The 13375-nt window shown below is 38.1% G+C and overlaps 1 protein-coding gene and 1 pseudogene across 1 annotated transcript; one reads left to right on the top strand and one right to left on the bottom strand.

The window, feature by feature from the left end:
* The first annotated feature begins 1277 nt into the window (after positions 1-1277).
* On the top strand, positions 1278-2308 carry LOC136174974 (olfactory receptor 10AG1-like). The gene is made up of 2 exons (XM_065945267.1): positions 1278-1309; positions 1372-2308. The coding sequence occupies exon 2, from the start codon at positions 1412-1414 to the stop codon at positions 2306-2308; it is 897 nt and encodes a 298-aa protein (XP_065801339.1). The 5' UTR covers positions 1278-1309; positions 1372-1411.
* Positions 2309-9637: 7329 nt separating this feature from the next.
* Positions 9638-10696, bottom strand: LOC136175416 (olfactory receptor 5T1-like; annotated as a pseudogene).
* Between the last annotated feature and the right edge of the window lie 2679 nt (positions 10697-13375).

Raw genomic sequence — 13375 nt, forward strand, 5'->3', positions numbered from 1 at the left:
AAAGTAAACGTTGCCATTACAACTAAAATAATTTTAATGAGAAGAATCACATTTTATTAGTGAGTTTCCTTCTGTAGAGCTTCCTGAGTGGCACCGGTGGTGAAGAATCCGCCTGCCATGCAGGAGACGTAAGAGACATGGGTTCGACCCCTGTGTCAGGAAGAGCCTTTGGGTGAGGGTATGGCACCCCACTGCAGTATTCTTGCCTGGAGAATCCCATGAACAGAGGAGCCTGGCAGGCTACAGGGTTGCAAAGAGTTGGACACATCTGAACATCTGAGCACTTCCCTCTATAGAGGAATATAGGAAGCATTTTTCACAGCCAAATTATATTTTCCTAAAAAAGAATATTTAACTTAACCTTTTTGGTTGATTTTTATTATTGTTCATGTTAATCAAATCAGACCGCAAACAGGGAAGGAATTGGACACAATATCTGACTACATTTGTGAAACTTTTATATATATTGATATTTCTTTTCCATAGGAACATTTAATTTTGGCGGAAAAGTATTTAAATGTCCAAAGTTACTGCTGCTGTTGCTAAGTTACTTCAGTCGTGTCTGACTCCGTGCGACCCCATACAAGGCAGCCCACCAGGCTCCTCCGTCCCTGAGATTCTCCAGGCAAGAATAGTGGAGTGGGTTGCTATTTCCTTCTCCAGCAAAATTACTAGGATTAAAAACAGTTAAATGTCAAAAAGTTGTGTTTCTAAGCAATGAGATGTATTTTAGTTCAGTAATTTGGAATTCTAATCCTTGGAATGTTATGAACTTGAATATAAAACTTTGTCTCTTACATTCTTACAGTTTTAACTTCCTCACTCCTTAGAAAATAACCACTTCTAATAATGATTTCTACTTTTAAGTTAATTCAGAAGCATTTATGAAGCAGTAAATTAGGGCAGAGCCTTATGCCATATCTTTATAGAATGAGTTATTAGATATAATGTTAAGGGTAAAAAGGATACATAAATAGTCAATAGAATATTGTGTTAGATGTTTTAGACCAGATAGATGAGACCAGATATGATTGGGGAATAAAAATCATGAAATTTAGACAATTAATAGTTAGTTAATGGTTTGACTGTAAACAGTAGTTTATCTGCTTTTTCCATTCTCCATTTTGCCATAATTTAAGTTAAAATAATGAGACATATGGATTTTATTAGAATGTAGATGTAACATTATAAATCATTTAATATTTTTTTTTCTGCAGATGAGTTTATACCTCCTGATTTCAAATCAATTCTCCCCAAATCACAGAACACAAGTGTGTCAGAAAGTAACTGAGAACTGGTTAAGACTAAAGTCCATGTCCTAGTCCAATTGTGCAAAAACAAAATGCAGTCAAGAAATGTAAATTTAGAGAGAGAAGATCATTTGAAAATTACAGAAACAAATCTCACTATCATGATGGAATTTGTCCTCTTGGGTTTCACTGATATTCCCCAATTTCAATGGTTTCTTTTTGGGATATTCTTAGTCATCTATGTGATTATCCTGTTGGGGAATGGCATCATAATTCTAATAACCAGAGTAGATGCCACTCTTCAGACGCCCATGTATTTTTTCCTCGGGAATTTTTCCTTCCTAGAAATCTGCTATGTATCGGTCACTCTTCCCAGGATGCTCATGGACCTTTGGACCCAGAGAGGAACCATTTCTTTTTTCACTTGCGCTATGCAAATGTGCTTCTTCCTTATCCTTGGAGCCACCGAGTGCTTCCTCCTGGCCGTGATGGCCTATGACCGCTGTGTGACCATCTGTGACCCTCTGCACTATCCCCTGCTCATGCGCCCCCAGGTCTGCGTCGGGCTGGTGGTTGCCTCCTGGGTCAGCGGTGCTCCGGTCCAGATAGGCCAAACATGCCAGATTTTCTCTCTGCCTTTCTGTGGCTCCAACACAATCAATCATTTCTTCTGTGACATTCCGCCATTGTTAAAACTGGCTTGTGGAGACATCTTTGTGAATGAGATGGTGGTCTATATATTTGGTATATTTTTTGTCACTGTTCCCTTTTTGCTGATTCTTGGATTCTATATCAGAATTATGTCCACCATCCTGAAGTTGCCAGCAAACACAGGACGGACCAAAGCTTTCTCCACTTGCTCTTCCCACATCACCATTGTACTTTTATTCTATGGATCAGCCACTGTCACCTACTTAAAGCTTAAATCAGATGAGCATGAAGGACTAGACAAACTTTTATCGCTTTTCTACACCATTTTTACTCCAATGTTCAATCCTATCATATATAGTCTGCGGAACAAAGACGTCAGAAAGGCAATGAGAAAATTTCTTCCCTAATTATCAGGATTATGAGACATTTGAAATAATACAGAAATTATGCTGCATTTATGTATATAATTTACTCACAGACTTAATTGAAATTTACTGCTCTGTATTGTCTTAAATTGTTAAATGCAGCTCATGCTGTAATTTCCTTTTAGTAGAGAGTTATGTCCCCAAGTTTATGGCAATTGTGTTCATTTACTTAGCAATGTTTTACTCTTAAAGATCAGTTTTCTCCTTACTGTAAACTAGTAAGTAGAGATGTCTAAATAAACAAGAAGGTGTGATATTCAGAATGTGCTATAATTGAAATTATGCCATTTTCCCTTTTTTTATGCCCTTCTATACTCTACTTTTATATACTCTCTTAAATAAATAAAACACCCTGAGATGCTACAGAATCATTACTAAGTGGTTTCCTCATAGGAAAAAAAAAGCCTGAATATGTAAAGTATTAGTATGAGAAGTACTTATAAAAACAATAATGTGTAGTGTAATGTTTATTGCAGCAGTATTTTTCTAAGCAGGAAAAAAAAGGAAAATGAATGCTCATATTGAGAACAGTTTTAATAAATATTGTGCATAAATATAATAGAAAAATATGGAGTCATTAATAAAACACATTACGTCTATGTGGTAAGGGCCCCCAATAAATCATTTATTCTTTTTTTTTTTTTTAATTAGTTGGAGGCCAATTACTTCACAACATTTCAGTGGGTTTTGTCATACATTAACAAGAATCAGCCATAGAGTTATACGTATTCCCCATCCCGATACCCCCTCCCACGCCCCCCTCCACACGACTCCTCTGGGTCCCCCCAGTGCACCAGGCCCGAGAACTCGTCTCATGCATCTCACCCGGGCTAGTGATCTGTTTCACCATAGATAATATACATGCTGTTCTTTTGAAACATCCCACCTTCACCTTCTCCCACAGAGTTCAAAAGTCTGTTCTGTACTTCTGTGTCTCTTTTTCTGTTTTGCATATTGGGTTATCATTACCATCTTTCTAAATCCCATATATATGTGTTAGTATGCTGTAATGTTCTTTATCTTTCTGGCTTACTTCACTCTGTATAATGGGCTCCAGTTTCATCCATCTCATTAGAACTAATTCAAATGAATTCTTTTTAACGGCTGAGTAATATTCCATGGTGTATATGTACCACAGCTTCCTTATCCATTCATCTGCTGATGGTCATCTAGGTTGCTTCCATGTCCTGGCTATTATAAACAGTGCTGCGATGAACATTGGGGTGCACGTGTCTCTTTCAGATCTGGTTTCCTTGGTGTGTATGCCCAGAAGTGGTATTGCTGGGTCATATAGCAGTTCTATTTCCAGTTTTTTAAGAAATCTCCACACTGTTTTCCATAGTGGCTGTACTAGTTTGCATTCCCACCAAATCATTTATTCTTATATCCATGTTTTTTTTGTCATTTCTTCCTAGACTGACCCTTTGTTTAGCTATGTGTTTACCATTGGCAAGGAAACTTTAGTAAATATGAATAGCATCTTGACATTAGAATTTGTCCTCTCTAACAGTGGAAATCTTTTCATCACTGTGTTAAAAAGCTCAGTCTAGACTCCTGGACAATTAGAGAGCACATAGAAAGAAGTTACAGCTCGTGTATAAATGACATAAAGATGGAATCAATTCCAACAGACTTGCGATCTGCTACTTTAAGGGCTTTTGAATCAATTACACAACATTCTTTACATGTTCCTTAAAGTGTATATTATTCATTGATGTTAAAATTTTCTCAATTTCTTTCTATACTAAAATGTGCATTTTAATTATTATTTTGGAAGACTCATATATGTTAAATTTTCTAAGTACTTTCATGTCTGAAAATGTACTTCACAAAGTTAATACCTTTGGTCTAAAATAAAATATTAAAAAAGCAGAGACATTACTTTGCCAACAAAGGTTCGTCTAGTCAAGGCTCTGGTTTTTCCAGTGGTCATGTGTGGATGTGAGAATTGGACTGTGAAGAAAGCTGAGTGCCAAAAAATAGATGTTTTGAACTGTGGTGTTGGAGAAGACTCTTGAGAGTCCCTTGGACTGCAAGGAGATCCAACCAGTCCATCCTAAAGGAGATCAGTCCTGGGTGTTCATTGGAAAGACTGATGCTGAAGCTGAAACTCCAGTACTTTGGCCACCTCATGCGAAGAGCTGACTCATTGGAAAAGACCCTGTTTCTGGGAGGGATTGGGGGTGGAGGAGAAGGGGATGACAGAGGATGCGATGGCTGGATGGCATCACCAACTCAATGGGCATGAGTTTGACTAAACTCTGGGAGTTGGTGATGGACAGGGAGGCCTGGTGTGCTTTGATTCATGGGATCACAAAGAGTCGGACAAGTCTGAGTGACTGAACTGAGTTAAAAATAAAGTCTCTCTGCTGAGTATTGTAGATCATAATTTGAATGACCCTTAGTATTACTACAAAGGAGTAAGGCACACACAGCGTTAGATGCTGGGAGTGAGGATAAAAATTTGCCACCTAATTTTTTAAGTCTACAGTTCCCAACACAATGGTATGTGCATCTTTACTTTTTTAAGGAAAAAATTACCAAAAAATACCAAAAATATAAAACTAAACAAATAAACAAAACCCAAACAAACAAGTCAGATTATGTTCATATGTAACACAATGACATTACATTTAAATGATATTTTGTGATTTGTGGGGAATGGTGAAGGGAGGGAGCATGAGAAAATTTCTACATATGATAGACATGTTCTTTATCTTGGTTGAAACAGTGGTTTCACTGGTGTAGACATGTGCAAAATATGTCTAATTATAAGCTTTCAACATTCACTGTTTATTACACTTCATGCATTAGAGCTTCCCAGGGAGCTCAGCTGGTAAAAAATCCACCTGCAATACAGAAGACGCCAGTTCGATTTCTGGGTAGGGAAGATCCACTGGAAAAGGGACAGGCTACCCACTTCAGTATTCTTGGACTTCCCTTGTGGCCCACCTGGTGAAGAATCCCCCTGAAATTGGGAGACCTGAATTCAATCCCTGGGTTAGGAAGATCCCCTGGAGAAGGGAACAGATACCCGCTCCAGGATTCCAGCCTGGAGAATTCCATGGACTCTATGGTTCATAGGGTCCCAAAGAGTTGGACATGACTGAGCGACTTTCAGTTTACACATTAGCAAAAATGTTAAAAAGAAATTTTAAAAAGATTTGAATTAAAAGTAGAAACTTTCAGTAAAAGAAAACAAAGCAGAGTTGTTACTATCAGTCTTGATCTATCAACAATGTCAAACAAATATTTAGCCTGTAGTAACATAAACTGTTGGTAATTTCATATCAGAAATAAACAAAAAAATTATGGTAAATACAGAAATAAACCTCACATATTATGTTTCTATTTTATTTTCAAAACATATGTGTCTTTAAAACAAGCATTTTAATATTATAATTATATAACACTATTTCATGAAAAGTATCATAAGTCTTACGGTAATTTGGTAGGAAATGATCAAGTGTTCAGTTTCTACTAATGTCCAGTAGGAAGTCAAAAGCTCAGTATTAAAAAGAAGAGCACTTTGAAGAGAATGAAAGAGTCTTATTCAAAACTCCTAAAGGCTTGAGCTGTAATTCCCTTTTGGACGACCTGTCAAAGGCTTCCAGCAGCATCCCTATCTGCCATGGACACTTCAAACACCATTGGATCTACTGAAGCATATGGACCAAGTGATAGAGCAGCTTAGATAATAGCTCAGACCTGTTGCAGAGCCTTCTGTTGTCCTAGGCTTCACTCAAAGCTAGCAGCTTCTGGGTCACTTGGGAAATGGGCCATAGGAACACACTTGAAAAAGGAATATGTTGCCTCCCAAATCTAAAAAGACCCAGTATATCTGATCCTACTTTCTTTGCTCTAGGAGACAACAGATGCAGCAATGACTATTCATCTGAGAAGAGCCATCTCAGCATGCTCCACTTGGCCCTGTAGAGATCTCACTGAGTCAGATGACCCTTGAAATTTAACCATGTTCATTTCTTACCCAGGGATAGGAAAGTACTTCACCAACAAGCCAGAGCATTTGCTGCTTCTTGTTCCCTTGGTCCAGTCAGCATCATTCCATCAGTATTAGGGCCAGTGTTATGTTCCTTGGAAGAGAAAGATGATGAAGAGCTCTACAAGCTAAACTATGACAGAGAGATGGAGAGCTTCAGTTCAATTCAGTCGCTCAGTCGTGTCTGACTCTTTGTGGCCCCATGGACTGCAACACACCAGGCCTCCCTGTCTGTCACCAACTCCTGGAGTTTACTCAAACTCATGCCCATTGAGTCGGTCATGCCATCCAACCATCTCATCTTCTGCTGTCCCCTTCTCCTCCCACCTTCAATCTTTTCCAGCATCAGGGTCTTTAAAAATAAGTCAGTTCTTCACATCAGGTGGCCAAAGTATTGGAGTTTCAGCTTCAGTATCAGTCCTTCCAATGAATATTCAGGGCTGATTTCCTTTAGGATGGACTGGTTGAAACTCCTTGCTGTCCAATGGACTCTCAAGAGTCTTCTCCAACGCCACAGTTCAAAAGCATCAATTCTTCAGCACTCAGCTTTCTTCACAGTCCAACTCTCACGTCCATACATGACTACTGGAAAAACCATATCTTTGACTAGATGGACCTTTGTTGGCAAAGTAATATCTTTGGTTTTCAGCATGCTGTCTAGGTTTGTCATGATTTTCTTCCAAGGAGCAAGTGTCTTTTAGTTTTATGGCTGCAGTCACCATCTGTAGTGATTTTGGAGCCCAAAAAATAAAGTGTCCTGTAGTTACAGAAAATTATGATTATTTCCTTTTCCCCAGTGCATTTACTTTCACAAAATATTTCAGTCCCTTCGGGGAGGGTGGGATAAATATAAAAAATAAAAATTCTGGCTATGTAGCAAGTCCTTCTTTAGAGGACCCAGACTCCCCTTCATTGAATGGTTCTTGGGGCTGTAAAGTGGCTAAATTCTGGGAATTAATGAGGAGCCATGACTGTCTATTTTAATAATTTTAGTTAGATTTTTGTTCCCTTGAATTAAGTCTTTTCTGCTTACAGAGATCAAGTAAGAATTTAATAAGCATCTATTTTACTTCTAAGGAAACCATGATTACCTAGCTAATGCCATAGGTCTATATGAATCATACTATTTTGATGCTGCTGTCCATTACAGTAACTAGGACCACTGTACCTTTGGTGGTTGCTTTTTGCCAGTTGGCACCTGCCACCCTGGGATCCAATAAATATCACTGTATTTTTTCAATTTAGTGGCTGTAGTTCCCTTTGTAAGATTTGGTCTTAGAGAAGACCACATATGGAGATCTTCAAGTGCTAGAGCTCCCTTCACAAATATGTTTCTCATTTTGTTGGTGAAAAGGATGACTTTTGCACAGTCCCAGTGTGAATTAATAGATCTTAAGTGACAAATGCACTTAAATATTCCAACCCCACCTTAAGACTGTGAGTCTCTTTCCCTACATCAAACAGAGCGGATTGACCATTACTATGTATCTCACAGTTGGCCACCTGTTTCTCCATGTTTTAGCCAACTCACCTATCAAACCTGTTACAGTCCTTTTTAACTCCTGAAACTGTGGTCTAAAATAAGAACCTCTGCTGAGTTGGTCTATACCAGTGTTTGGCCTCATCTAATATTACATTCCTTCCACCATTATCCTCACTCTGAATATCCACACTTGCTCCCCATAGGACTACCTCTAAAAATCAGAGACTCGGTTAGTACTGACAGAGTAGGGTATACCCACACATGGGTCACAGTTCGTGGGTCACTCCACCTGGGTCTCACCTTTCAGGGCCTTCTGGGACCCACGTATACAGGTCTAGCAGCAAAGAGAGGCCGTTAGGGTGATCCAGATGAGCACCTGCAGTGAAGCAGACAATGGCAGCCTCAGAAGAGGCCATAACCCTTCCCTCAGGCAATGCCGGCTTATCTGCATGGTCTGCATGGTCATCTCCAGTGGGAAGATCAGAGCGGTAACACCACTTCTCTTGGTCATATAGATTTACTGTTTTTAATTTTTAGGTGCCTTTTTAAAAAATTTTCCCCAGTCAATTCCCTCTCTTTTAACAGTAGGTACTATACAAGGTCAGCTGATATCGGTTGTGTTTTTAGCAAACTCATCTCTGTAGGCATAGGAGGTAAGGTCAGGCACAGAAATTTTGAAGTCATTTATATAGCACTCAAGTTGGGAATTTGAATCCTCTATTACTAGAAGGTAGGGGTGTCAAGGGGAAACTGAGCCAAAGCTGAGTCAGAACCAGGAATGGAGAGAAACCCATATAGATGTTCTGCGGCTTAGTGGGGTAAGGGAAATATTTAGCAGATACTCATAATCTTATTCTGGAATTGTGCTTGTTTTTATTTTTCTTTTTATTCTTTAGTTCATGAACATTATTGATAAATGCTAACACCAAGACTAATGGAGATCAGTCATGGGTTTTCATTGGAAGGACTGATGTTGAAACTGAAACTCCAATACTTTGGCCACCTGCTGTGAAGAGCTGACTCATTTGAAAAGACCCTGATGCTGGGAAAGATTGAGGGCAGGAAGAGAAAGAGACAACAGAGGATGAGATGGTTGGATGGCATCACTGACTCGATGGACATGGGTTTGAGTGCACTCTGGGAGTTGGTGATGGACAGGGAGGCCTGGCGTGCTGTGGTTCATTGGGTCACAAAGAGTTGGACATGACTGAGCGACTGAACTGAACTGAACACCAAGACTCTGTATTTTGTGAGAAAATAATGGTTTATACATGCTTCTGTGTGTATATGTGTGGGTATAAGTAAATCCATTATTTGCCTGTTGAAGTCCTAAACTACTTACCTCAGTCTGTCACTGAATTTAGAAATAGGGTATTGAGGGGCAACTATAGGGTGGGGCCTCTAATTCAAGATGATTGTGGATGTTGATGAGAGAGGCCTCAGAAGAAAATAACCCTGGATACACCTTGATTTCAAACACAAAGCATCCAGGACAGTGAGAAAATACATTTGTGTTGTTCAGCCACACAGTGTTATGTAGCTTGTTGCGGCAGCCTTGGCAAAAATATATCACCAGTTATTAGCAGGTATATGTATATGTTAGTGTATATGTGTATATTTGGGTGTGCATATATTTATAAACTCATTAAGAAACCAATGGATGATCATTATCCACACCTGCAAAACTTACACAGTTGGTTGTTGACCATAATCTTTATTTATGAAATATCCAAAAGAAATAAAAGGCATAAAATTAAAAATTAAAAAAAAATCTTGTACCATGACATTCCTATATGGAGACAATAACATAAGTCTTAATTTCTTCAACTCAGTGTTTAGTGTGAAAATGTACTTTATGAACAAACCAATTTTTTCGCAAAACTCTTTTGATTGCCTCTTTGACATCTTTGTTCCTTAAACTGTAGATGACAGGATTTAGCATGGGAATCACAATGCTATAAAATATTGACACAATCATGTCATGGTCTAAAGCATAGCTGGAACTTGGTCTCAGGTACATGAAGAGGATGGTTCCGTGGTAAATGGACACTCCAGTTAGATGAGAGCCACATGTTGAAAAGGCTTTCCTTCTCCCTTCTGCGGAACACATCCTCAGAATGACCAACAGAATTAAACCATAGGAGATCAGGACAATCAAGATAGTGACTATCTCAATGGAACCCACGAAGGAGAAGAGCAGAAGCTGGTTTCTGTGAGTGTCAGAGCAAGAAATAGCCAGGAGGGGAGGGATGTCACAGAAGACATGTCTGATTTCATTGGAGGCACAGAAGGAGAGGCTGAAAGTAGCCACGGTGTGTACAGAAGCATGCAAGATGCCCCCAACACAGGAAGCAATGATGAGGGACACATAGACCCTGGGTCCCATGCTGGCTGAATACCGGAGAGGGTCGTAGATGGCCACGCAGCGGTCATACGCCATCGCAGCCAAGAGGAAGCACTCTGTGGTCCCGAAAGTAACTAAGAGAAATGTCTGTGTTACACACGCAAGATATGGAATAGTTTTATTTTCCACCAAGAAATTGGCTATCATTTTTGGAGTGACAACTGAAGAGCAGCAGGCATCCAAGAGTGATAACACACTCAGAAGACAGTACATGGGATTGTGGAGCCCGGAATCCACAGAGACCAAGAAGACCAACCCCAGATTGCCTATCAGTGTACAAAGATAGACTGCCAGAAACAGTGAAAATAGAGGAACTTGAGCCTCAGGATCATCTGTAAACCCCATCAATATAAACATGGTGACTTCAGTCATATTTTTTGCCTGAACCCTGTATAAATCTAAATCTGACAGTGACCCTGACATTTCAGTTTTTTTTTTTTTTTTTTTCATCTAAAGGCTGTATATGGTGAATATAGAGTCCATGCAATTATACCCTCCTATTTGTTTCTTAGAAGGGTATATTGCAATCCTAAAATTCTTTGCAGTGAGGGAATGAGAAGGGGTTAAACATTGAGTTCAAGTGGATGTATTACCCTGTAAAAATAAATAAATTAATTATTATTGATTAAATTTGTCCCATTAAAAATTTGGCTAATTTAGTTCACTTTTTGTTAAAATTATTGCCTACTATTTTAACATCACATCATTTTAAAAATCACAAATGTGAATAAATATAGGAAGTTTTAAATTGGCAAATATTGGAAAGTACACATCTGAGTGCTAATCTTAGATTTTCATCAGTGATTATACCTTTCCTTAATGTTGCAACTTGTAAAATGGGAGCAAACACACATCATAAGATTGTGTTGAAATTAAATGAAAAAAATCAATGTGAAAATTATTAAGCTTCAAAGAATGCCCAGATGAGTAAATGGGATAAGTTAGACTTACTTTACAACTAGCGTACGAGGCAGCTTTTCCAAGCCAAGTCATTTCCCGTCCTCTTTTATGACTACTTCCCTGTTTAACTAGCACTGCTGGAACAGTGGTGAACAGAACAGAATACATCATTCCACGGGTAAATGCAGTATGCCAACGAAAACAACAAGCTGTTGCTTTGTGGTTTTGCATTTCAGCTTTCATTCTTTGAAAAACATAACATTCAGTTTGTTCATTTTCTCCCCCACAATTTATTATACTGCTAATGTTTTCTTGACTACAAACTAAAATTTTTCTATACACGTACTCTATCTCTGCAAAGTCCTTGCATGTGTGTTTGAGACATATTCTTGGCAAAAATAAACTATGGGACATTCATTCCATATGTTATAGCTGCATATGGGGTTTCTTTAAATACTATAAAACAAATGTCACTAATGATATATAATAAATTCTTTCTATAATGTATTGATAAAAGTGTAATATCCCAGTAAAACACAATGTTTTACAGTGTTTTATCACTGTTATATTTCCCTATGCTGCCAGTGTTGCTTATTCAAAGGAATATGAAAACAAGGAAAATCTATAAAACATAAGCAAAGTGCTAATGAGTCACCAGGATCTGGACCTACAGCTTCTATCTTTGAAACATAATTACGTATTGCATCTGTGATGTAAGGGCAAGATTTCAGCCTGTTGACTTTTGTTCTTCCTCGGCGTTCCATAGACCAATATGCATTTAGGGTGTGCAAAATCTGTAATGCAGACGACTGCATTGAATTCAATGACTTACAAATATTTATATTCTTAACATGAAACTTTATATTTTTGTTTTGTTAAGACTTTCATATATCAAGAGGAGAAGCAAATGATTATCAGGAAAAAAAAAAGTTATATGTCTTCGTTTTCCCAGAAACTTCCTTCTAGATTCACATGGATAACTTTTCTAACAAACATAACAAGTAGTAGCAGTAATAATAATAAAAATAATAGCATGATGCGTGTGCTAAGTTATTTCAGTCTTGTCCAACTCTGCGACCCTATGGACCTTAGCCCACCAGGCTCCTCTGTCTGTGGATTATCCGGGCAAGAATACTGGAGTGTATCTCCAGCCCTCCCTCAGGGAATCTTCCTGACCCAGGCTGTTCTATCCTGACCACTGCAGGAACCCAAGGCTCTTATGTCTCCAGTATTGGTAGGTGGGGTTTTCACCACTTGTGCCACCTGGGAAGCCCCAATAATAGCACAATGCATGAAAGTATTAGAATGAGCTAGTTTAGTTTGAAAGATACATTAATAAAATAACTTATAAAACCAAAATAATAAGATGAAATATATTAATGTATAGCTTGAGTATCACAAAAATATATTTATTTTTTAAAATTTTCTCGTTTTCTTTTACCCTCATCTATTTCTCTCTGTCCCTCTCTCTCTCTCATCTCTCTTTTCTCTCTTTCAAGAAAGGAAGTATAGTTGTACAAAAGTATTTACTAGAGAGTGCCAGATACAAAACAGGAATTAGGCAAATAAAAAAAAAAAACACAGTGAAAAGAAGAAAAAATTATGCAAGCAAAATATGAAAAATGCACCAATAGTTCTCTATCAACCCTTGACCAACAGGAGTTGAACTGTGTAGATCCAAATTTGGAGATTTGCAACAATTTGAAAAGATGTGTGGAAAAATATTGAAAAAAATTAAAGATTATTTATGTATGTCATGAATGCATAAAACACATAGAAATACCAGTCTATCACATAGGCATTAATATAAAATTAATTATCTGTTAGTTTACTCACTGTTTTACAATTTTACTTTAGAGGAATTACTTGACCTTACAGAATGCTTCTCTTATTTAAATGGAGAAACCTGTGTATTGGCCTATCATTATAGGTATTTTTTTAAGGTAATGATGTTCCCAGTAACTGTATTATGAATAAGACTGTAATATCATATTCCATAAAATGTATGGAGTTTATCTCTTGCATCCAAGGTGCTCCAGCACAGGCACTTCTATCAACTAATATATTTTTTAATTTATTTATTTTATTAGTTGGAGGCTAATTACTTCACATTTCAGTGGGTTTTGTCATACATTGACATGAATCAGCCATGGAGTTACATGTATTTCCCATCCCGATCCCCCCTCCCACCTTCCTCTCCACTCGATTCCTCTGGGTCCTCCCAGTGCACCAGGCCCGAGCACTTGTCTCATGCATCCCACC

The sequence above is a fragment of the Muntiacus reevesi genome, chromosome 9, assembly GCF_963930625.1.
Source record: "Muntiacus reevesi chromosome 9, mMunRee1.1, whole genome shotgun sequence".
Classification (NCBI taxonomy): domain Eukaryota; kingdom Metazoa; phylum Chordata; class Mammalia; order Artiodactyla; family Cervidae; genus Muntiacus; species Muntiacus reevesi.